This window comes from Platichthys flesus, chromosome 17 (genome assembly GCF_949316205.1).
Source record: "Platichthys flesus chromosome 17, fPlaFle2.1, whole genome shotgun sequence".
Lineage (NCBI taxonomy): Eukaryota > Metazoa > Chordata > Actinopteri > Pleuronectiformes > Pleuronectidae > Platichthys > Platichthys flesus.
This window is the reverse complement of record NC_084961.1, coordinates 1726368-1752861: the sequence shown is the minus strand read 5'-3', so window position 1 is coordinate 1752861 and position 26494 is coordinate 1726368. Positions and strand designations below refer to the sequence as shown.

Below are 26494 nucleotides of genomic sequence, written 5' to 3'. Positions count from 1 at the left end.
AAATGTAATGATTGACAGCTGAGACTTACTTGTGATTGGTCGAGGACTTTGATACCACAGCTACACACCACGATCGCTGCTGCACAAGCCCGGGCTCCAAATTGTGCATTGTCCATCTTTATTTACAGTCGGTGGTTGAAACAGCTGAATATGTACAAACTGAGTGATCATTTCTAAAATCACATTAACCAAAAAAAATTCAAATTTACGTTCAGTCTCCTCAATATCCGATATGTTAACTTCAAAGTCCAAACCCCAAATCAGCAACACAGAGTCTGTTTATAACAAAATGAATCATTTATTTTTATCAAAAATTTAAAAGAAGAAATAATTCACAGTGAATGATCACTCATCTGCATAAATGAGGCCTGATGGGTCGTAGTTACGATAACCACATCCCTGGGCTACAATCTGGAAACTTAGAAAAGAGCATTTCCCCCGAAAATATTTCACATGTGGCAAAATCTAATAAGTCTATCTTTTATAGAAGGAGCAGCTACACATCTGCACTTTTATCTATAATAGTTGCAGATCATTAAGGGCAGCACTGTCCAAAATGAAAAACAACTTTACTCTATTTATAACAAGGATTTAGAAGTCTAAAATTCACTGGTTTGATGGTTTAGTCAAGCTGGATTGCAGTCTTATAATATTATGAAATTTCTCTGTTGAGAATTTACTTTTTTTGTAAGAAATACATTTAAATTAGATTATCTCCAGTTTAGATTGAGACAAATAAATGAAGGAATTTCGTGATCTGGATGGAGGTAAGTTTCATGACGACACACAACTGTGATGAAGATGCATTATTTTTCTTTCAGATGAGTCAGAATCACGACAAACGTTTTTAACACTGAGCCTGAAAATATTCAGCATTTACTTTATTGTCAACAAACGCCATAAAAAGACCAAAAGCAACGATGTATTAGTCCGTCTCTCGGCTCCAAACCCACTGGTTTCCTCCACTAAAGGGGATGTTTTCGCCCGTCTGTTTGTTGGTCGTTGGATTGTCCGCAGGTTTAGACAAAACTACGAAACTGATTCCACCGAACTTGATAGAAGGATGATACATGGACCAAGATTGATTGATTGCCCCAAGAATAATTTATAGATCTTGATAGGAAGAAAAAAGAAAAGACTGGGAGCAGATCCAAACAAAATCTGGTGAATTTAAATGTGGTTTCATGAGAGAACTGTTGGAGCTCGGGGGAGGTTTGTGCTCTGCTGATTTACATTCTAGTTCCTCCTGAAAGTCAACACTTAAAAAAATGGGTCAGAAATTGATCATTTAAAAACAAGAAAAAAGTCGCCTTCAGCAAACATTACTTTAAAAAGGGGTAAAATATGCATTTGCTGGGGACTATTTTCAGTGGTGGATGAATGTGCATTTCTGGCATCAGGACGGTGTGTGTCGGACTGAGTCCAAATGTGTGTTATGTGTATGTTTTTGGACGATAATGGCTCTATAGCACAGAGATTAATCAGACTTCGGATACAAAGTTCAGTCATAATTCATGAATAGTTTTGGTCTTTTTGTGGGATTTGTTCACAGTAACACAAATATAAATTATTCACTTGGACTAGGAAACGATTCAGTGGGGCTGCAGCAGCCACAGGTCTGAATCAAGAAGGTTACTTAATATTAAACCAAAAAATAGAGATGAGTGAAAAAATGATCTCTCATCTTCACTACTGCCAACATCATTGCAAACCACCACACAGCTCAAGCACTCTAAACACATTAATATCAACAGCAAGTCAAATCATTTCCTCTCATACAGACCCTCCCTCGGCTTTATGAAGACGCCACTGAAATATAAAAATGTAAACAAACCGGCAGGGAGCTGCTGTCGCCGCCGCCAGTCGAGTGTCTGAGAAAACAAAAACTCCCCGTCCCGGCCGAATGTCCGACTGTACAGTTCATGTTTTCAGGCACTGGATTCTTACCTAATGAATGCTCCGTAAAGTTCAGGGTTCATGTCAATAACAATAATTTCAGTGATGCTGCCAAACAGAACCACAGGAGTGTCAGTAGTGTCGCACTGACGGGCAGGAAACAGCTTAAATCTGCTAAACCATTCAGACGAAGTGTCTGTAGAAAAAACAAAAGTGAGATAAAACAGCCGAGGTCGACCTCAGCCGGCGTTTCTCTGCTCTGAGAAAAATAAGATGTATTCTCTGAAGAACATGTCGGAAGATGAGGCCTCCCAGGACTGTCCCCCCCCAAAACAAAAAACCATCCTGTTCACGCTCTTTCCTGTAAATGTTAGCTCACAATTATTTTATTAAAGTTGTTTACAAAAAACGTGCCTTGGCTTTTGTTTGGAAGTCTGTAGACACAAGGTGTTAAATTCAGTTTTCCCTGTCTTCCGTTTTCTTGACTGTTTGGATTCATATCAGCACTTTTCTCAACAAGTGGGACCTTGGAAACGGGAGCTTTAAGGGGATGGCTCCCAGGATTGAGCCAGAGGTTGAAGAATCTCTGCAGGACAAGTGAGGGGTCAAAGGTGAAAGGTCATTCTGAGTCGGACAGGACAATGATCTCATCTGGGTCACACTGGGTCGACACATTGACCTGGAAACACAAACATTTCTAGTTTATTCAATCGAGCAACTCTCACAGACCAAATCACAGGAGTACAGTTGTTAAGGTTAACCAGGACACTAGTGCAGTATTTATCACACCTTGTTTTCCTTGGGAGGCGGCGTCGACTGGGAGCTGCTGACAAGGTCCTGGGGTGGAGTGTCTGCTCGGATGGCAGGTGGAGAATTGCAGCTAATAACACCCATATCCAGAGGGATGTCTACCTCACTGAGAGGAGGAGGGAAGGATGTATAAAAGTTTAATTTGCAGGTACAAATATGTTTGTAAAATTGTTGATTTTGGGGACTGATAAAGTCTAAAAAACATCTTGAGTAAAAAAAAAACATCCTGAATTTATTATATATGATAAACGATTACAGTGTTAAGTCATGTATTTCAGTTTGTACAATATCTGTGTCTGAATTCAGGGGCTACATCCTTCAGAGGCTGCATGTGAAGACAGATTACGTCAAACTCAGACTAGACTGTCCAATTTCCGAGGCTCCTTGTGATGTGCCTTCAATCCCCGGGAAACATGTAAACTATAGACTGGAAATTTAAATGGAAGACGCATCTCCACTTCCTCCCACTACCCAAAGGTGAAGTTAAAATATCACGACTACGAACATCGCCATCTTGGGCCGATATAACACCATTTGAAGGCACGATCTGTCCAGTAGTGATCGGGGGTGGAGTTTGTGAATCGAGGTCCCGTCACTACAGGCACTCGACCACCCTTCAGTCAGTCTCAGCTGTCAAACATGTTTCACCATAAATGAGAACTACCTAAAGTGAAAGACACCATCTTTGGAAAAAAGATTGATCGGATGTCTACTTTGACATTTTCAGTCCATGTCCCATCCCAGCTAAAAAAACGTAGGTGGTTTATGACCTATACTGCAGCCAACCACCAGAGGGCGATGGAGACGCTTTGGCTTTACTTTTGCATGACAATGTTGCTGCAACCATCACAATGTGTAATTCATGACAGTACCTGTCCTGGATGATCCTGTGCTTTGTATTTATGGAGTTCTCAGATGTTACTTCCTCTCTCTTCCTCTTCTGACTCCTCGTAGCTCGGGGGGTGGGGGGTGGCGACGTGCCGTTGGAGATCATCGTGGTCGATTTTTCTGAGATCGCTGCTGGTGACGGGGGGGAAGAATCCCCATTGGCTGCTACCAGAGAGATGTCTGCAGTGACTTTACTGGTGCTTACCAGCACAGCCGAGACATGATTGGAGGAATCCACATGCTCCTTTAGTCCTGCAGGTTTACCATTAGACAATGGCTGCTGCTCATCAGTCTGCATGGGCTCTGATTGGCTCGGGCTGTCTCTAGGTGAGGGGATATCAGACAGGGAGATCTGGGATTTGCTGTCATCCGATAGAGGACTGAGTCCTCTTGTGACTGGCTCCTCTGCCTCATCTTTAACGCTTCTCGACAGCTCGTCTTTCTGATCCTCCTTCTGGGCGTCATCTCCTGCTGGCTCCGCCTCATTGCTGTTGTCCTCCTCATTCTCATCATCGTCTATGGATATAAGAAAAGTTAAGCAATTCAATTGTTATACCCTGTCCCCGTCATCTTGTTCTGCTAACAGTCTTTTTTATCATCAAACTGTAAAGGAGACATATGTATGCGGTTAATGAGAAATGTTCTGCAAAGTTTAAAAGTCGAAAGTCTTTGGAAGCTCCCGACCGGCTCAAATCTTTGGAAATTAAAAGTTTTTAAAAAAGAAAGTGAATTAATATGTTAACTCTAACCAGGTCCATCCTGCTGAGTGCTGGCCTGGATCTCCTTCTCTATGTCTGGGTCTGATGAGTCATCTTCTTCTTCATCTTCCTCTTCCGGTTCTTCTTCCTCCTCTGCCACTCCGTTCACCTCTTTACTTTCTCCTCCCTTTTCTGAGTTTTCCTGAAAACAAGATGTGGGAGAGGAGAGTCAAACAGGACCAGATGATGAGTAGAGGTACAGGAAGGAGGAAAAATAGAATCAAGTACAGGTCTATATTGAATGTGTTCTACTTTCTGACTTTTTACTGATGGGCAAAATGTTGCTTTCATTTAATTGTATTGACAAGAAATGTAATTTTATTTCATTTCTATTGAAGTTAACTTGAACCCATTTAAAAAAACAACTTCTTTTTGAGTTTATAATATAATTAATAAATAATAAAAAGGCAAAAACAGACAGTTACAGTAGGAGACGTAATCATCACCATTACAAGTCTGGGACCAGGGGAAGAGAGTGTACAGAGGGAGAGATGGTGCACCTCAAAGTTAAAGGGCTCAGTTCCTCTTCCCTCACAGAAATGAATGTTTCATTTAAACTGTGAAAAAAAACAGTGCATTGGAACAGCCAACAGAAACGAGTCCCACTCCCTCATTGTGTAAATATTAACTGGGCAAACAAGTCCACCACCCGATAGGCTCAGTAATGGTGCAAGTCTCTTAAGGCCAAATTATAGTCGGGTTGCACGCACGCACGCAAGACAAGCAACACGCCCCTTTCGTGCCCTCTGGCGTCTTGCATGCGTCCGCCAATTTTTCTAACTACACAACAAAACGACACGAGCCTCACGCAGCCCGCAAGGCTTGTGATTGGTCGGCTTACTACATCCCGTCCGGAGTCTAGTTTCCGATTTCAGATTCGACGAAGAAGAAGACGTCTCTTCTTTGTGTGTTTTGTTTTCGAAAAAAAACGTTACTCCGCCTAGTGTTCTGGCGGTGAATTGCGTTGCAACATGCGCAACACGTTTAGGAAGCATAAACCAAAACGGATCCGTCGATGCAGCTGCGTGGCCTTCCGCGGTTGCAGTCGCAGGACTATAATTAGGCCTTTACTCACTAACTCAGTCAGTCGCAAGCATTTTGTGTTTTTAAGGACTCACTGCTGCAGTCCCAATAAAAAGACAAATCTGCTCCCCTTCTTTTCGTGATTAAGCCAAACCTCTTTCTCCTGTCGTTTGTTCCTCTCCTGCTCCTCTGTGTCATCTTGTTTGACGGCGAACTTGTTGATAACCTTCTCCAGGCTGGAGAGCGCCAGTTCTCTGTTGGATCGCAGCTTTTTCTGCAGTGAGGGGTTCGAAAGAGCCGGGTCTGAGGCTTCGGAGGGTGATTGAGAAAAGAGAAGAGACAAGAACAAGCGAACAGCAGACGGACCAGATGGACAGGTATGAGAAAGAAAAAAAAAAACAGGTCAATAAATTAGAGTTAGATAACAACAAAAGACAGAAAGAGAAGGAATGAAACATTTTAAAAGCACTAAAATGTAGAAGTTTATTAATGAATTTGATAAAAGGTACTCTGAGATACAGGAGCCTTACCAGGTTTGTAGTTGTCGGTGAGATGCGAGCCGAAGTTGTAGACCAGGTCCAGGTGACGTCTCTCCTGTATGCGGCTCCCGGTCTCTCTGAAGGCGTCCAGGGCAATCTGGTTCAGAACTTTTCGGCTCAGGCACAGCTTGTAGCGTTCGTTGGCACGTAACACCTGCTGGAGGATGTCTTGGTAATCCGGAGGGTTCCTCTTGGCCTCCTGACTGTTAATGTAGCGCTCGATCTGAAGGGAGGAACGTAGGATATTAGTAGCATGTCACTCACCCACATTAAATACAGTAGTTCCATTTGAAGGTGAGGTTTTCTACAGCTGTGGTACAGTCTGGGTAACACTGAGCACTTGCTCCACAGTCCTGCACCACTGGTCTGCACAGGACTTAAGGAGAACAGAGCTGATGGTGTCAGGATCCTCTGCCCTTTTCACTTACTTTACACTTATAAAATGGTTTTAAGCCACAAAATGCCATCTTACCCTTTTGTTGATCTCAGGATGACGAGTGCTATTGTAAGAGAGCCTCTGCTCAATGACTCGGCCCGTTAGCGTGTTGCAGCCTTTGAGTTCACACAGCTTTTCATAGATTTTAATCATCTGGAGAAGAAACGACAAAGAACAAAGATAGATTTAAATCATCTGGAGAAGAAGACGACAAAGAACAAAGAGGTCTGACAAGCAGCTGCCAAACCTGGTGAACTCATATCGCTTTAATGTACTGAAGCATGTTGAGTTGACTCTCCATCAAACCCACAACCTAACCTTGCGTTTCAGCTTGTGCTCCTGGATGTATAAGGAGTCCTCGGCTCCAAGGTCGTCTAAACTCAGTTCGGACTGCTGCAGGCGGCTGATCTCGTCGTTGTACACCTTCAGCAGGTTCTCCAGGTACGCTATCTGACAGGAATTAAGAACAGACACACAGAGTCAGATCTGATTTCATTCTCTAGTCTTCATTACAAATAAGAAACAAATATCACTATTAATTACAATAATCATCAGCTGAATGATTTACAGGTCATTATAAGCCAAGAGCAAAACTAGGCTATACTCACTTGTTTCCTGGAGGCCCTCTTTGCCTTTTTCTCTGTTGCTTGTTCCTCTGATGTGTGGTCCTCCTGCAGCCCTGAGGTGGATGGTTGCTCATCTTCCGCTGAGGGTTTCCCACTGTCCTCCTCCAGCTTAACTTTAGTCTTGTCTTCACCTTGAAGCATAACAGAGGTAGACTGGAGAAAACTTGACGTTGAGGTAGAAGACCCAGGCTCAACCTTGGTGAGGATCTGCCTCTTCTTGGGAGTATGCTGCCTGAGTATGGTGCACAGTTCATTGATGTAGACAAAGGTCTTAGAGCGGTGGGCCTGAGCGCGAGTCAAACATCTCCCCAACGTGTTCCTGAACTCCACGGATGACAGAAAGGCAGGGGGGGCTTTGGCATGTTTGGTTTGTAGGTAGCTCAAGACCTCGGGACAGTCCTGGGTGAGAGTTGAGCAGTGCTCCACAAACTGGAGGGAAGCAGAGAAGAAAACAGACAGATGAAAAGAGCGCGACAGTGATCATGTTGATGACATTGGTAACACATGACAGACGGGAAAATGGAATAATAAAAATATCTCAGAATGAAAGAAAGAAGTCGTACAGGTAGAAGATGCTGACGAAGATGCCAACTTAGAAAGAGAATGAATTTTTATTTTTTTCCTGTTGTGAACGCGCCTGACTCTGACATTCTTCTGCTGTGTTCTTCATAAGTACATATCCGAACATCTTTAGTGTAACTGTACATTTTATATTAATTTCTATTCATGCAATGTTACTGAAATCAACCAAAAAGAAATGAGAAAACCACCACCACTAATATTTAGGCATTCATCTTCGATTGAGTGCTCGAGTTAGATTGTAGAAAGGTAACAAAAGACAGTGAGTACTTGAATCAGTTTGTGTCTTTAATAAGAGCTCACCTCAGTGAACAGTCTCTCATTCTCTGCTTGCAGGACATGGCTCTGCTTCTTCGTGGTGGCAAAGGGTGACTGGGTAATGTGGGTGGGGAGCGGCTGCTGAGCTTTGAGTGGCGAGACATGTTTGGCTTGATGCTCCGTGGACGAGGTGGAAGCAGCAAAGGAGGGTTGAGCACTCTCCTCTTCATCATCGTCAAGGACTATGATCTTATCCGCCATCGCGGCGGGAGCCACCGCCATCCAGAACACTCGTTATTTCTGCTTTCAGGAAATACAAACAGGAGAATGTGGATCAAGGAAACCGATACTGCAGGATGTCGTAGAAGAAACCGACAGCTGGAACATTTACATCAGACAGGAAATATGACAGCTTCTGTGATGATAGACTTATAACAGTTACACACAAAGAACAAAATTACTTTTTCAGCATTCGCATTTCAATTAAACTAAACAAAGCAGCAACAATAAGTCTATTGATCTATTAGTGAAGATTAATCAGCAACTATTATCATAATCAAATACTTGTTCCTGTTTTTTTTCACCATTGTTTGGTGACTTGTATGATTGTGAGCAAGATCACAAAAAAACTACTTGATGGATTATAATTAGACTTGGAAGGATATGGTCTGGGTCATTTTGGGTGTGGAATGGGACGAAAGAATAAAACATATAATAAAAGGCAATAGAATTCCAATTAAACAAATTATCAATATGAAAGTTGCATATAACGTATGTTGATTATATCTAACTTTCCCTCTAGTGGTTTGGAAATGTTTTAAATCAACTGACGGTAAACTACAACATTTATTTTGACTTATTAATCATTTGGAGATGTTTCTCAGACACAATAACCCAAGATGCTCTGGCTCAAGCTTCCACGAGCTGAAGACTTGTGGGTATTCTTTGTCTCCTGTGGAAGCTCGGGACTAGTAGAGGGGGTTTGAGCTCCTGACCAGAAACAACCAGAACATTTAAAGACACTATGGTGGGGGACATGGTCCCTACTGTGTCAGTTAACAGGCCAACGTGCATCAGGACATTTCTCACACAGAAACACGGTGCTCTGGTTCCTCTCGAGCCCCACGACGCTGTGTGCGAACATGGGCAACACACAGTGAAGAGGTCGGTGACAGCAAGGAGCGGGACAAAGATGGAGGGATGTGCTCCCTGACACGGCCGGAGACATACTCACACACACACACACGGACCTCTTGTTCACGGGCTTGAGTTTGACGGGACGACAAAGGAGGAAGAAGCTCCTTCCCGACGCATCGTCACAACACTGGCTCACGGCGGTTAGCTAGCGTTAGCATCGCGCTGGGACTTCGCTAAGTGAGGAAAGAACGAACCGGAAGAAAAGTCCACATGCTGCGTTTTCTGTGAATTCACATAACGAATAAAACCAACGACGCGGGAGACTCGAGGATATCGTGATTTGAATCGCGCAGACTTTGAGTTAAAAAAAACAAAAACAACGCTCCTCAACTTCGCTGGAGATTCCAGGTCGAAAATGTACCCGCTAAAGTCCGCCCAGCATCGTCTCCTCTGATTTGATGGGGCTGAGTAATGTTGACACTCATTGGATGATTTCAGAACATTAAGAACCATTGATACATTTTAGATATGGTTCTTTATCTCTTTAAAAACAGCTTGAACAATATTTAATGATGGCATAAAATGGTTAGAATAAAATTTCATTGATTAAATAAATTTCAAAGACGTGTATAAAGCCATAGTTTAATCTAAAATACAACGAAAATGGTTTAAATCTCAACTCACATTTAATTAGTAAATATTTACATGTTTAGAAAAGCATTTATATAATGACTCAAGTATATTCTGAGTTCAGGTTTTAATCTAATCCTGTACAAAACTGTACAAGATGTTGTACGTTCACTACGCCGTTTTATTCTGAAAAGGACAACGAAAGTCACATTGTCTCATAATACTGGACTATAGGGTCCCCTTGTTTTTTAAAGTACCGGTCACAATAGTTATAACAATAATGTTCCATATATTTTAGTCATGAATGTACATGAAGCATTTATTTTTATTTGTATACAATGTACAAATTGTGCACTGTTTCATTTGCACAAAGTGGTGTCCCACCTCTTCACAAAGTTTGATGTTAAGTTTTTGTCTAATCTTGCAAACACATAAACAATCACACAAACAAACAAATGCAGACGAAAACAGCCTCTCTAATGTAATACAACTGAGGAGAAACCGAAAAAAAGTCAACCCTACTAGAAGTTGTCATCAAAAAATATTCTATTCCAAGCACATGTTTAGTTTAACTGTTTGTTCTAAAAGGATAAGATTCATTAATTAATCTAAATACAAATTTATGGATAAATTACTTAATTACTACTAATAAATGAGTATTTGGGTTTTCTTTTGATGTCCTCCCTTTAAAAACAATATTATCATCTTATTATTAATTCTCTGCAGGTTTCCCAGAGGATAATAGAGGTCACACAAGGACATGAGAAACACAAACACGAGTTGGTCTTGAATAAGCTTTTGGTCTCATCTGGTGTAATGAGTCACCATCAAAAGGTTCACAGCCCATCTTCACATATACTTTTAACATGCAAATAATTTGTAATAGATTATTGCATCATATATTTTCCTTTGTACGATGCAGTGTCTTGTCATTTTTCAGTGAATGTTCACAGTTTATTTGTATTTTGTGTGTGTGTTTGTGTTTGGGTGTTACCAGTTTGATCACTGTTTACCTTTGATTGTGTTTGTGCAGAATGTGGACAAACGAGGAGAACAAGAAGCCTCAGTCTCCTGAAAGAGACAAATGAAACCATCCCAGTGATCCGCCCTCAGATCAAGCATCAAGACTCAATGTCATATCACCAAAGAAAAGCGAACAGTCACGTGATTTACAAGAAACAGGGATGTGCTGTTTATGCCTGGTGGGGGCGCTGTGGCCCTGTGAGAACTGAACAAGAGATCTAACCCAAACACACTGCACACACATATAAACATTGTCCTCCTCGATGATTTCAGAGGACATTATGTTGAGGAAATTGATTTTCTGTTGACGAACTCAAACCTTCAGACCTACCTATAAACTAAACCTTCAGTAAAACCTTTTCCAAAAAAAATAAAAATAATGTACTGTATATATAAAACAACACATCAAGTCTGGTTTGGGCCACTTAAGATGAGTCGTCACTTTAAACTTACATTATTTCCCTTAAACAACTGTTCAAGGCTCAATCGGATGTATTGATCCAATATTCCACTAAAAGAAATGATTGGAGAAGAGAAAACATTTTAAATGAGCAGGAGAACTTATTCTTTCTTTACTCCTCTAACACACGAGCCCTCAGGTGTGTGTTGGGAACTTCACAGTGGGACAGAGACCATGTTCTCAATGAGTCGACTTCACTACCTCACAGTGTCTCTGTTAAACTGTCTCAGTGAACTCTTATGGTCAAGTGTGGGATGAGACTTTCTCCACCAAGCCTCAGTGTCGTATACATCGATTCAGTGGAACACGAATGATGAGACATTTTATAAAGTGCTTCGTGAACAGAAGGTCGAGAGGGAAACAGAAATGAAACACAACCTCAGCTGTTCAAACATCAACACAAGAGTTAAATTTCTCTTGTCTGAGCAGTTTTCAGCATTACAACAGAACTGAGTCTGATCTGATGCTTGTGTTCTCTTTCTGCTTCGGTTTGATTATTTATCTTGTGAGTGAAACAGAAGTAAAATATGAGTTCACGTTCACTATCTTGTGTTATTAAATTGTCTGTCTTAACAATGGGGCTAATCTGTGTTAGTTAGTTGTTTGTCTCTGTGTGTGTGTGTGTGTGTGTGTGTGGGGGGGGGGGTAGGGTTAGGGTTGGGGGGGGGGGGGGCTTGTTTTCAAGTTGTCTGTATGTCTGTCCCATACTCATGACTTGAGGTATATCTGGGATTCCTTGAGGGAGTTTCTTAAACGTTCGAACGGACGAACTGATTCGTTTTGTTGGTCAAAGGTCAAAGGTCAAAGGTGAAGTTTACCTGGACTCACAAAATAATTTTTGGCCTCCTGAATGTGATGTCTGACCTCTGAGAGAGAATTTCTTCAATTTGAGATGAACTGGTTAGATTTCAGAGGTCAATCGTAGAGGTCATAGTTACCTCGTATGAATCTGGAAAAATAAATGTGTAGAAAGATGTAGACAGAAACTGCACTGGTACAAATACATTATCCTACAAATACAATAATCTTATAAACAGATAATTTTAAAAATGTGTAGCACTACGTCGAAATGATCTTAAAAATATACTATCACTATTGACCCGGGAGAAATTAATGAAACATTCACCTAATTTTATTCTAACCTGTATACATCAGAGGCGACCAGTGATAGAACTGATATGGAACATTTCTTTTGCGATCTCGAGGCTCCTTCCATAAAGGTAACGGATAAGACAAAGACCGAACTCCCATTGCAACTGTCTGAAATTATTAACGCAATAATGGCAATGCAAAGTGGTAAGACACCTGGCCCCGACGGCTATCCAATAGAATTTTTTAAGACTTTTTCTAAGAAACTATCCCCAATTCTTCTTGAAATGTTTATGGATTCTATATCCCGTGGGTCATTACCACAAACACTCACTGAGGCATCGATTATTCTCCTGCTTAAGCCAGGTCAAGAGAATACAGAATGTGGTTCATACCGACCCATCTCCCTCCTAAACAGTGACGTGAAGATCCTAGCTAAAACTCTTGCCCTACGCCTAGAAACCACAATGACTGATGTGATCTCTGCTGATCAAACCGGTTTCATTTTGGGTCGACACTCATTTATAAATATCAGACGGCTTTTGAATATTATTCACTCCCCTGCGTCCAATGAGGTACCTGAGGTGGTCATCTCGCTGGACGCAGAGAAAGCTTTTGACAGGGTTGAGTGGGAATATTTATTCACGTGTTTAAAGAAATTTGGGTATGGTCCAAATTTTATCTCATGGATTAAACTTCTTTACAGCTCACCCAAGGCCTCTGTGGTTACAAACGGCAGGCAATCACAGTACTTCACCCTGTCGAGAGCGACCCGTCAGGGATGTCCAATTAGTCCACTGTTATTTGCCTTGGCCATAGAGCCCTTATCCATTTCACTCAAATCATTGCCATCAATAAGTGGAATTTTTAGAGGAGGAGAAGAGCATAGACTAAGCTTATATGCCGATGATTTACTATTATTTGTCTCTGACCCTATTCTTAGCGTACCTCATATCCTCTATGCTCTGTTAAGATTTGGTAAATTCTCCGGGTATAAACTGAGCTTTAGTAAAAGTGAATGCTACCCTGTTAACAACTTGGCTCTTCAAATTCAGGAGAATGTTTTACCGTTTAAAATGTCTAGAAACGGCTTTAAATATTTGGGCATTAACATAACTAGAGATATGAAAAACCTCTATCGGGAAAATTTTGCTCCTCTACTTGATAAAGTCAAATTAGATCTAAAGAAATGGAGAACACTTGTCCTTGGCAGGTAAAGTGAATTGCATCAAGATGAGTGTGCTCCCCAAATTCCTCTACCTGTTTCAATGTATCCCACTTTACCTTCCTAGGTCTTTCTTTAAGGTATTGATAGCGCTTTTATTTCTTTTATTTGGAATGGCAAGAACCCTAGGGTACGTTTAGAGCTTCTACAGAGACCTAAATTACAGGGAGGCCTAGCTCTTCCTAATCTGTTCTACTACTACTGGGCTGCAAATGTTCAAAAAATAATGTTTTGGCTTCATACTCCAGACACAGACTGGTGCCACTATGAGGCTACATCATGCATCTCAACATCTCTCACGGCTCTGGTCACTTCCAGTCTCCCCGTTTCTATTTCCCAGTTCACAAACAACCCAATTGTCATCAATACTTTGAAGATCTGGTTTCAATTGAGACGGTACTTTGGTTTCAAACAAATTCTTAGCTTAAGCCCTATATGCAATAACCACCTCTTCCCCCCAGCTAAAGTAGACGCTACATTCTCTTTTTGGCGAAGACAAGGCATTTCTAAATTTAAAGATATGTACATAAATTGTGTATTTGCCAGCTTTAACGACTTATCACAAAAATTTGGCCTTCCTCGATCTAGCCTATTTCGATATTTTCAAGCACGCCACCTCCTTATGAGCCATGACCCCAACTTTCCAATTCTCTCTTCAATGTCTGGCTTAGATGATATGCTAGAATCCCCTTTTAATTCAAAAAGGCTCATTTCTAGAATACATGATTGTATAGCTTCTCTTAAAACCATAACCATCGCAAAGATAAGGGCGGACTGGGCAGATGAATTGGGGGAAGACATGGAAGATGACATGTGGAACTGTGCTTTACAAAGAGTGAATGACAGCACTTCTTGTGCAAAATTAAGTATAATACAATTTAAAGTTCTACACCGGACTCACTTTTCCAAAGCAAGATTAGCTAAAATATATCCTAATTCAGATGCTAGTTGTAACAGATGCCATCACACCCCTGCCAACTTAAACCATATGTTTTGGTCATGCCCTGCTCTGGTCACTTACTGGTCTATGATCTTTAAAACAATATCTGAGGCGCTCAATACTGATTTCCAACCCAATGCAGCAGTAGCTATATTTGGTATCACAGACCGAAGACATTCTATAGTAAGGAAAAGTTATAAAAACATTTTGGCCTTTGTGACTCTGCTTGCACGCAGAAGAATATTATTACATTGGAAATCAAAAAACCCTCCCAAAGCGTCTTTGTGGATGTGTGACCTGATGCACTTTATACAATTAGAGAAAATGAAATACTCACTTAGGGGGTCAAGGGACAATTTCTACTCCACCTGGGATCCGGTTTGGAAATACATAGGGAAACTCAAAACTATACTTGATACCCCATAGCAATATTTCTTGCACTAGGACCCTATATCAAGTAGCGTACAGAATATATATATATATATATATATATATATTTTTTTTTTATTTTTTTACCTATTATCTTCTTTTTTTGTTATTCTAGGTGTGTGTACTACATGTTCAAGTGGGTGGGGTGGGTGGGATGTTGTTTGTATGTGTATGTAAAAAAAAACTATGGATATGTCTGTTAAAATGTATGCTCATTGTATTCGGTGTTCATATACATTTCCAAATAAAAAAATTATCAAAAAAAAAATATATATCCTACAAATACATTATCATACAAGTCAGGCACGTGCGCAGACATTTTGGGGGGCAGGTGCTCAAACCAAAAAAAAGGGCACCCATCGCCAAAATTATTAATGAAATGAAAATAATAATACTGAAAAATAACTAAATAATGGCTCTCCTGGACTAGGTAGGGTTACTGATTCTCCCTCATCTGTTTTACTAGTTGATGGCCTGATCCAAGATAAAGAGAGCTGCTACCCTGAGCTGCTTGCTGCAGTTCCCTGTCCTTCGGCTTTTGGAGTCTCTCTTTTCTTGGCATTATGTTGCAAATCTTGCAAATGAGATAAATAAATTAATTGTGCCTAATAATCAAGAGTGACTTGCATAATCTCTATAAAGTTGACAACACAGTACACACACATTTTTACTGTTTTCTGACAGAGTTGAAGCAAAAGCAGCATTACACTGCTAATATACCACAATATACCTCAACAGACTGTCATGTAGCTCAACTCAAGACCTACCTTTCATTTCAATAATTACGATTTTAAATGAAACAAAACTAGTGAACTTGTCTAATTTGTAGAACAGTAAAACTGCCTTTAAATTCTCTGCCTGCCTGTTTGTCGGATTTCGTGAGATTTTGTATGTTTATTTGATGTTTTCAGCTAAAGTACTCAAATAAATGCCCCGTCAGATATCAAAATACATTTGGGGGGAATTGATGACAGAGAGAGTCATTTTTATTCTTAAATATTGATGATTGTAGAAAAAATTGGGCTCCAGCAGGAAGGGCACTTTTCTCATCCAGGGCAAAAGGGCCAGTGCTTGAGCACCACTAGGGGTCTATCTGTGCACGTGCCTGATACAAGTACAATATCCTACATGTACAATATCTGACTAATACATTATCCTACAAGTACACTATCCTAAAAATACAATTATGCAATAAACACATTATCTTACAAATGTGTTGCACTACGTATAAATATGTTATTCGACTACAGGGTGTGAAGTTATAACACTACGCAGTTCGTTACTTTCACTTTTCCTTCTACAACCTCAGTGGATGAGTTTCACCCGGTTTTAAGTGACGTAGAGGCTGATTCTAAATTCCCATTGGCTCAGAGAAAGGCCCCGCCTCACAGTTTGTCCTCGTCTCCCTGCTTCCGTCTCTTTTCTCCACAGTCCGTCTCTCTATATGGAGCCAGGAGCTCATCTACCTTCAGCCCAGTACAGAGGACCACACCACCGCTCACCATGTTCACGGTTCTTTCCCTGCTTCTACTGGCAGGAGCACACATCGCGACGGCTCGTGAGTTAAAGTCACGTTTCTACTTTACTTTATTGTGTTTGGTCGATTTGAAGTGAGAAAAAAAAAGGCTACACGATGAATCAAGGACAAGTGAAACAAGAAGCCACGTTTAAACTCAGCGATAAAACAAAGCGTTTCTTGTATTGTTCGAATAGCGAATTTTATTATTCCAGACTTAGTTATTCATGACGTGTTTCATGTTGGTTTATAAAAATGTTTTGGGTTGTTATTGTAGTCAGTAAGATGGCGCTGTTTCCATATTAACAGGAAGCTGTTGAGCACAAACATTTTCCTGCTTTGTTGGTTCAATGTTCAACATCATGTAGGCTGATAAAGACCGTGAGTGACGTCACTGATATGAGATATTACTAATTAATGATCTGTTATCAATATGTCCTCCTGCTCCAATACAATCAACACACATTGTTACTAACACAAAACACAAATTCATCTCTAATGTAAATGATGTCAGTGAAAAGAAGCAGAGAGACAAAGATTCAGGACGAGGCTGCCTCCATGATGAATAACTGACAGATGTCTGTTATTACTTTCTAATATGATAACATATCATCTAACATAACATTTGCACTTGAGCCGGACTGCTTGATGTGAGTCTGTCACAGAGATGAAGGTTTCAGCCTTTATATATATATGCACACAAGTTTGCACACATGCACCAAGTGTGTTTTTACAGAATAAACAAAGAAGATGTGCATTTATCTTTACATTTAAAAAAAACGTATTTAAAAACCACACGTTTATTTTCTTAATTCAAGTTCTGTTTGGACGCATTATCAGATTTATAGTTATTTATAATAAAGCTTATGTTCAACATTTAAACATTAAGTCTTATTTACATGTCTTTGTCATAAGTATTTGACTTTGACATCTTAGGAATCAGTGCCAAACATACAGATGAATTATTTTCAGTCGATGCATCTGAATCAGAAATGTTGTTTACAACCCAATGAACATGTTGTCATATTGTTATTGTTGTCAAATGTTTTCTGAGTCTATACATTTAAAAAATAGTCAACCCCTTCCTGTAACAATGTCCAACTTTGTTTTGTTAACTGGGTCCAGTATAAATGTATAAATGTATATATGGATGAATATATACTGATATACAAAGAGAGAGAAACCAACTATTTAAGGACTTTAAGAATAAAAGTCTCAAAGAGTAACTTGAAATTTAGGTAATTTTCACTTCACATTAAATACTCTGCAGTAGAAAATATTATTTTATAATATTAAACATTTGAGTCGTTAGATTTAATCCATTTTTAAGACGTAGCAGAATATTCAAAGTAAAGAGAGTCTGGACTCTGGAGCAGACGTTTTATCTATGAATGTGTTTTTGTGTTTGTTTACCTCACAACAGCTGAAGTTGTGTTGAATGTGCTTCATGTCTTCTTGACTCTGAGTGATTTATAAAACAGTCTGAAAACTAAAGTCATGACTTGAACTTTTTTTTGCAGGGATTCACTCTCTGAAGAATTTCTACACTGCGTCGTCTCAAGTCCCAAACCTTCCAGAGTTTATGATTGTTAGTTTGGTTGATGACGTTCAGATCCAATACTATGACAGCAACACAAGGAAAGTAGAATCCAAACAGGACTGGATGTTAAACGCAAATGATCCACAGTACTGGAAGAGGGACACTCAGATTGCTTTGGGTACACAGCACGCCTTCAAAAACAACTTGGACATCTTAAAGGAACGATTCAACCAAACTGGAGGTTTGTTTACATTTCACTCTCTAATAATAACACAACACACACACACACACACACACATACACATACACACACAATCATATTCACACACACAAACACACATACACACACACACAGAGACACACACACAGACACACATTCTCAGACACACACACTCACGCACACACACAAAGAGACACAAACACACTCACAAACAGACACTCTCACACACAGTCTCCTGCACACAGACACAAACACAACATACACAAACACACACACACTCAGACACAAACACACTCACACACAGACACAAATACACACACTCACGCACACTCACACACAGAGACAAAAACACACTTACACAAACTCACACACACACTCTCACGCACACAGATACAAACACACTCACACACAGAAACATGTGTGACTAAATGTGTGAGTGTGTGTGTTTTTGTGAGTGTCTGTGTGTGTGTTTGTCTGAATGTGTGTTTTTGTGTTTGTATGTGGTGTGCGTGTGTAAGTATGATTGTGTGTGTTTGAGTAAGTTTATGTCTGAGTGTGGTTGTGTGTGTGTGTGCATGTGATTGTGTTAGTGCGTTTGTATGTGAGAGTGTGATTGTGTACGGGTGCGTGAATGTGACTTGGTGTGCGCATCTGTATGAATGTGTGTATGATTGTGTGTTCATGTTTTGGTGTGTGAGTGTGATTGAGTGTTACCGTAGGATTGTGTGTTTGTGTTAATGTGTGAGAGTGTGTTTGGATGTTTTTGTGTCTGAGTGTGATTGTGCGTGTTTGTCTGAATGTAATTGTGTGTGCATGTTTGCGTGAGTGTGATTGTGTGTGCATGTTTTGGTCTGTTAGTGTAATGGTTTCTGTGAGAGAGTATGTGTATGTTTTGGTGTGTAGGTGGGTGTGTGTGTATGTGTGTGCGCGTGTGTTTGTCTGTGTGTGTGTTTGTGTTTGTGTGTATGTCTGTGTAAGTGTGTGTCTGTGTGTGTCTGTGTGTGAGTGTGTGTCTCTGTGTATGTGTGTTTATGTGTGTGCACGTGTGTGCATGTTTGTCTCTGTACGTGAGAGTGTGTCTGTGTGAGTATGTTTGTGTGTGTCTCTGTGAGTGTCTCTGTGTGTGTGTGTGTGTGTGTGTTTGTATATGTGTGCGTGCGATTGTGTGTGTATGTGTGTGCGAATGTGTTTGTGTTTCTGTGTGTGTGTGTCTCTCTGTGCGTGTAAGTGTGTGTGTGTCTCTCTGTGTGTGTGTGTCTGTGTGTGTCTCTCTGTGTGTGTGTGTCTCTCTGTGTATGTGTGTGTCTGTGTGTGTCTCTCTGTGTGTGTCTGTGTGTGTATGTCTCTCTGTGTGTGTGTGTCTGTGTGTGTATGTCTCTCTGTGTGTGTGTGTCTCTCTGTGTGTGGTGAAGATGTGATAATAACAGCTCAGATCTCTGTCTCTCTCTCAGCTTTTCACTTTATCCAGAAGATGTCTGGATGTGAATGGGACGATGAGACTGAAGAAGTTAAAGGTTTTCTTCAGCATGGTTATGATGGAGAAGACTTCATATCATTGGACCTGAAGACAGAGACGTGGATCGCTCCAACACAACAGAGTGTCATCACCAAACTGAAGTGGGATCAGAATAAAGCTCTACTCGCTCAGAATAAGAACTACCTCCTCGAGGAGTGTCCTACCCTGCTGAAGAAGTTCGTGGAGCAGGGGAGGAGCTCTCTGCTCAGAACAGGTGACATCACAGAACCTCCATCAACTCAATGTTCCTCTTTCTTTCTCTGTGGCAGCGAACTAGAGCAAATACACAAACACCTGCTGGACCCAGTCTGCTCCCTGTCTGTTATCATCTCTCTATTTCCCTCTCTTCTCTGTCTCTCTCTCTCTCTCTCTCTTTCTCTCTCCCTCTCCTTCTCTCTCTCTCTCCCTCTCCTCCTTCTCTCTCTCTCTCTCTCTCTCTCTCTCTCTCTCTCTCTCTCTTTCTCTCTCTCTCTCTCTCTGCTCTTTTCATGCCTGCATCATGCTCTTGGGTCGTCCGTCCCATTGCTCTGAACGCGTTATCTCCAGAATGCTTTGATGGAATTTCCTCAAATTTGGTGCAAACATTCACTTTGACTCAAGGATTAACTCACTTGATTTTGGTAGCTGAAGGTCAAAGGTCAAGGTCACAGCAGCCTCAAACAATAGGGTTTTCTTGAATGTGATATCTTGCTTGAAGGAATTTCTTAAAAATGGTGCAAACATTCACTTTGACTCACAAATGAACTGAATACATGTTGGTGAACAAAGGTCAAAAGGTCAAGGTCCTGGTAGTTGCACAAAGTATGTTTATGTTTTCTTGAACATGATATTATAAGATCAGATTCAGATTTGATAATAAACTTTCACATGGACTCAAAGATTATTATCTAGAGGTTATTAATTAGATTTTGGTGCCTGGAGGTCAAAGGTCAAGGTCACAGTTACCTCATGTTACTGTGAATGTGACACAATAGCACTGACCCTATAGCCTGGATGCCAGACGAACTTAGCCCCGGTCTGGAGTCGCTCCGTTGAGGAGAAATTATCAGATTGTCAGGGCGGGCTTTATACGATGATGGACAGATGATCAACGGTAACGTAATCAACCACGTCATCAAAGTGCGCTTGGGTTGAATTCGTTTTCAACAAACATGGCTGCCGCTGGAGAGCTGAGATGTGTAGATGCTGCCATTGAGTCTGTTTGAGAAGACATCGACAGCGCATTCATTTTGAAAGAGGAACAGAGAACGTGGAGGCGACGCCAAAGCACCGTGCTAATCCCTATCGCCCCGGAGCTTGGCTGTTCACACCGGACACTGAAGCGACGCTGAACCGCCGGGCAGCGCTAATAATATCACCCGTTGATCCAGAGATTAAAAGCATAAACTTACTTGTGTCTTTCTTGGTGTTGTCTTTATACAACATGTTCCGAGGATCATACAACTCACTGTACTTCTCCACTTCAATTATTAATTTAATTTCATCCATGTTGAAGAACTTCGCTGTTTGCTTCGTTACATGTCGGGTGTCGGGGGTAAATTACGTATTCTCCACTCAAACCTATGTGGAGAATACGTAGCCCCCCCCCTCTCTCTCTTTTTATCTGTATCACTGATTGTGTGGCTGTAGTGGATGGGCAGAGGGGGACATGTAATAATGTCATTGGTCAAATTAAAACTCCAGGAAGAACAGAAGGGGACTTCAAAGTATGGGATGCATATTTGATCATTTATATCATATAAAATATGTCATCAATATCATTTAAAACCGTTTTTCAGTGTGTTTCCTGGTGCGATGCACTCAAGTCAAGCGCAAAAAAATAGACTCGACGCCGAAACGATCTCTGCACACCGTGAGGCAGCCTTGAGGCAGCGCGGTGCTTCAGCCTCCGGTGTGACCGGCACAAAGGTTTAACATGGGAGTGGATGGGAGCCAGCTGTTATTTAAGGCTTGGCGCTGCGCTGAAGTGTCTTTTCAACATCGCTTCAGTGTCCGGTGTGAACCCGGCGTTAGTAAATAACTCACAATGCGTCGCTTAAAATACGTCACATACTACGTTGCTCTGATTGGTTGTAGGTCTATCCAATTGAGCGAAGAGGAATTTTACTTCCTGGTTCGGTTGAAACACGCCCCATAATCACAGCCCAATGGAGCGGTCTCAGACTCACATTCTGACTAGAATTGTGAGTCTGACAACGTCAGGCTACTGCCCCTAGGGAACTTCATTACATCTGGCACAGTTCACTTGGAGTCACTGATGAATGGATTAGACCGGGTCCTCTGAAGGAAGCCGTCCCTGAATTGAGACCCAGCCGGAGCGTCCTCCCTCCTCACTGCCCGACCGACCTGTACTCACTTTGCACTTTAACACTAAATACCAACATTAATCAGAAGTGATCAGGACCTGTTCACTACATGAAGTTTACTTAATAAATACTGTGATATTACTTTTACGTCATATCGTCCCCCCCAGTGTCTCTGCATCACTTCAGCCTCTGTCTCTCACTCACATCTCACAGTTTGTTCACTTGTCTCATATATTAACAGAAATGACTAATGCAGCATGAATGGAATCAAACAGGAATGATATTATTAGTGTGCAATATATTATAATAACCCATAAACTGTCTTTCTTTTTCCTCCCCAGACCGTCCCAGGATTTCTCTCCTCCAGAAGTCTCCCTCCTCTCCAGTCAGCTGCCACGCTACAGGTTTCTTCCCCGACAGTGCCACGTTGTTCTGGAGGAGAGAGGGGGAGGAGCTTCATGAGGACGTGGACCACGGAGAGGTCCTCCCCAACCATGATGGAACCTTCCAGATGAGTGCTGACCTGAAGGTTTCATCCATCTCCCCTGAAGACTGGAGGAGCTACGAGTGTGTGTTCCAGATCGCTGGTGTGAAGGAGGACATCGTCACCAGACTGGACAAAGACTCAGTCGAGTCCAACAGAGGTGAGACTGGAACCAGTGATGACGCTGGGAAACACACATTTCATCTACAGTAACAGTCCTGCAGGTCATGTTGGCTGATGTGTAGCAGGAGAAGTTTTCTTCCCTGACAAATTAAGTTAGTTTTAATGTGTCTGCTACAGTGTCTGAGGATTTTATTACTATTATTATTATCATTGATCAATTCGATTTACACATTTATAAATATTTAAATTCACTTGTATGATTTTATTACCTTGAAGTGTTTCTACAGGTCTCAACTAGAGCCATACTGGTTTATTACTGGTCAGATGTGAGCCTTTCACAGACATACTGGGATCATGTGAACATTAAAGTCACTGTTAAGACTCGACTGCTGCTCTGTTGTAGAAGATGAGTCCATGAAATGATTTAGTTACTGGAAGTAAAGTTTAATACAAACCAGTGTGAAGAAGCACAGATACAGTCATTATGTACAGATGAAAACTGAAAGTAGAACCAACAGCAGGACAAACTCACACGTTTAGTGTCTGTGTGTGTTTGTTGTGTCTCAGGACAGGATTGTGGTTCAGGGAGATTCGTGTCGTCCAACCTGCTTCATCTGTTCAGGTTGTGATGCTTTGTTTTTTTATTCCACTCAACAGAGAAGCCCACCGACATGACCACCATCATCATCATCATCATCATCACTGCAGTGGTCGCTCTCGCTGTCGTCAGCGCTGTCATTGGATTCATCGTGTACAGGAAGAAGAAAGGTGAGAGACCAACACAGAAGCTTTGTCCTGGTGTTTTGATTTTAGACTTTCTAATTAATGCTCGCTCAGATCAAACCTCATGAAACAAACTTCAGTTCCTCACACACCAACATCTGTTTCAAGAGCTGCAGGGTTCACACAAAGTTTTCTAACTTCCCTCTGCACCACAGACTGTTTATAAAAAGCTCTGCACACAGCGTCCAGCACACAAACAATGAAAAGTGACAGAATGTTGTCGATCGTTTGAGGAGAATCGCCACGAGAGAAAAACATGACACAATTCAGTTTGTGTTTTTACTGTAATAACTGAAATCATTTGTATTTTCTTTTCATTTCAGCCCAATGTACTTCACTTCGTAAGTAAAACTTCTATTTCTATTCTGTTTTCTTTTTATATTAACGTGCTTCATGAGGACATCACGTCACTCAATTTCTTCAAAATGTCCACAAATGTTCCCTCAGGCCTCGTCTACACTTCTGCCCATATTTATTTCAATGGATACGAGTCTCCCCACAGGAACCGGACCCAGTGCAGGACTCTAGTAAACCCTCTGTAGATTAGATAGGGTTCATTTTGTGCTGAAGAGAGTTTTCAGGACTGTTCCCTGCAGTGTTGGTGGTTTGTAATGAAAGTGTCTGTTCAGAGGAGGATGGACTAACGATGTGTTTCTGACCTCACAGCTGGAAAAGATCCAGGTGCCTCACAGCCGCTGAGATCAGCTGATGGAGGTTCTAGTACCTCAAGTGAGGCGTCCTACTGAACACAGTGAGTTGCTTCATCTGTTCAACAAAACTGCATTAAACTAAGTTCAAAGTAAAGTATGTGTGATCATGTGTAAAACCTCTTTTTAATTAGAAATAAACAAATATGTTGAGAGCGAGAAACAGATCAGAAACCTTCACGTTAATTGGACAGTTTAAATTTAAAATAAAACTCAAATATCAGCAGTTACAAAACAATTCAAATATTAACAAACCCAATATTTAGGGCTTATCAATTTAATATTAGTGTATTTTTTCTGAGTAAACTTTAATTTCACTGAGAGAATCATGGATTATATTGGGTCTCAATACTGTAAATAATTAAAATACGCGGCTTTGTTGAACTGAACATTTCTTTTTTCTCTCTTCAGGTTTATGGACAGGAAGCAGTGTCACCACAGTCTCCCCCTTACTCTGGGAACTCATTGATTATTCATCACTCAAATCATAAAGTGATATTGAAATACAAACAACGCAACTGACAAATTTGAAAAAGAAAAGGTGGCGTTGATTAAATTTGATCTTTTAGTTAAAAATAAGAAATGTAAACTTCCCTCTGATAAACATTTGTTTAAATATTGATAAATCAAATGAGGATTATTACTTTTTCTTTATCTGGAGTGAAGTAAAACACATTTTCAAAAACAATGAAAGTATCACAACACTGTTCAAATACAATTATTTTAAAGATCATCTTAGTTACAGTTTTATATTCCTGGTGTTGGGGCATCCTTGTAAAATCATTAAATAATACAAATCTAAATATACATATATAGACACCCACACATCCACATCTTAGGATCTGGAAATATAATCTGTCTCATGATTCCATAAATCTGTTGGTATGTGACTCACATATCTCGAGAACCGCTCATTTCATCAGCTTCACAATGTGTGTTGTTAAGAGCCCAAGGAAGTGCAGTGTTGAATCTGGTGTGATTTGGACAAGTGATACAATCAATATTAATAGAATTCAAATAAATTACACACAATAATGAGTTGTTGTCACACATGGACACACAACACGAGCATCATTACAACATTTGTTTTCCAGTTAAAGTGTAAATATTCAGATTTTATTTTATTTCTAATTTGGCCTGAACAAGAATTTAATTAATCCAGAGTTGCTAGTTTTTGATTGTTATGTTATATTCATGCTTTTCTGTGTTCTTAACCTTTAAAGTTCATTTTGTGGAAATTATAAAAAGGTTGTGGGATGATTTAAGTATATCATATGAAATGTTGTGTTAATATTTCCTGTTAGTCTTTAGGGACAAGGGACTTTTCAGTTTTAGTCTTGTTAACATTTACACTGCAACAATGAAACATTTTGAATGGCGCAAAATTACTGAACTTATCTTTCGTAGGTTTAAAAACTTCACATTTTCTCAAAGCTGTGAGTTCTAGTGTCCCTGCTCGTCAGGCTCCAGAGGATTCAAGCAGTTTATTTCACATGCAGACGTGAAATTGATCATTCTGACCTGTTGTTCTCCATATGAACATTTGAATACATTCATATCGTCCTGTTGACCACTCACACACTTTACTGTACTCACTCAGTCACACTCACTCACTCATACAGTGTTTATTCAGTCACACGTCAATCACACACATTGTCCACGAAGCTGTCAGGGGTAGTTTCAGTGTTCGGATTCTTGCTTATGGACACTTGTTCATGCGGACTGGAGCAGCTGGGGATCAAACCTGTGCACTACTGGTTAGTGGACGATCCGGTCTACCTCCTGAGCCACAGCTGCCAAAACATGCAGCTGCAGAACCAGAATTTCTGTCCTGTATTCAACCTAAACACTCACCTTCATGACGTTAGGTCACGTTTCCCCTGATGAGACATGAGACGTGTCATATCACAAACACACCATTTTGTGTTTTGGCAACATAACTTCAGCAACTTTACAAATTTAACTTAGTAAAGTTAGTTGAATCATATATGTTTACAAATCCATTAAACATTCTCTATTGATTATATTTTTAAATCGCAGTAACACAATTTCAAGATTTCATTTTTACAGTGTAGAAACTAAATGTTGAGGCTAAATTTTTCTTCTTGTGTCGGGTTTTTATAAATAAATGTTAAATTAAGCTGCTTTGCTGTTTCATTCCTTTTGTACTTGTGTTTTTAATAAAGTGATGTTCTCTGGGATTTCTGCCTCTTTGTGATTCAACATGTGGAAAAGTTCAACACATCTGTGAAAGTTCAAATGTTCATTATCGTCCTAGAGAATAAACTAATGTGGATTTGACCTGTAAGAGCAGCAAGGAAAAATCTATTTGATCAAACCTGTAACTCTCAACAGGAAAACGACAAAAGACATTTTACACATGACAAGAAAATGATTGTGGTGGTGGTTTTATAATGAAGTAAATTCTCATGTTTGATTTGATGCTGTCTTTAATAATCTCATTATTATTATTACACAATAGTTTTTGTATTCGTGTGTAAAACCACTTAGTGATTGAGTTTCATTATCGGACATGAGCAGATCCACTGATCT

The 26494-nt window shown here is 40.4% G+C and overlaps 2 protein-coding genes across 3 annotated transcripts; one reads left to right on the top strand and one right to left on the bottom strand.

The window, feature by feature from the left end:
- Positions 1–278: 278 nt before the first annotated feature.
- Positions 279–9374, bottom strand: daxx (death-domain associated protein). 2 transcript variants are annotated; one of them, XM_062409289.1, is made up of 11 exons: positions 9048–9374; positions 7859–8113; positions 6959–7405; positions 6669–6800; positions 6387–6503; positions 5906–6137; positions 5530–5684; positions 4344–4494; positions 3579–4110; positions 2686–2812; positions 279–2575 (listed from the first exon to the last, which is right to left on the bottom strand). In XM_062409289.1, the coding sequence occupies exons 2-11, from the start codon at positions 8093–8095 to the stop codon at positions 2516–2518; spliced, it is 2190 nt and encodes a 729-aa protein (XP_062265273.1). In that variant the 5' UTR covers positions 8096–8113; positions 9048–9374; the 3' UTR covers positions 279–2515. The 2 variants fall into 2 exon arrangements, with proteins under 2 accessions (XP_062265273.1, XP_062265274.1); XM_062409290.1 differs by having other exon boundaries at positions 9064–9374.
- A 6783-nt stretch (positions 9375–16157) lies between these two features.
- Positions 16158–26142, top strand: LOC133972088 (H-2 class I histocompatibility antigen, Q9 alpha chain-like). The gene is made up of 8 exons (XM_062409312.1): positions 16158–16304; positions 17783–18043; positions 19474–19752; positions 22186–22488; positions 23109–23219; positions 23558–23575; positions 23901–23985; positions 24353–26142. Exons 1-7 carry the CDS (start codon positions 16250–16252, stop codon positions 23978–23980), a joined length of 1107 nt encoding a protein of 368 aa, XP_062265296.1. The 5' UTR covers positions 16158–16249; the 3' UTR covers positions 23981–23985; positions 24353–26142.
- The last annotated feature ends 352 nt before the right edge of the window (positions 26143–26494 follow it).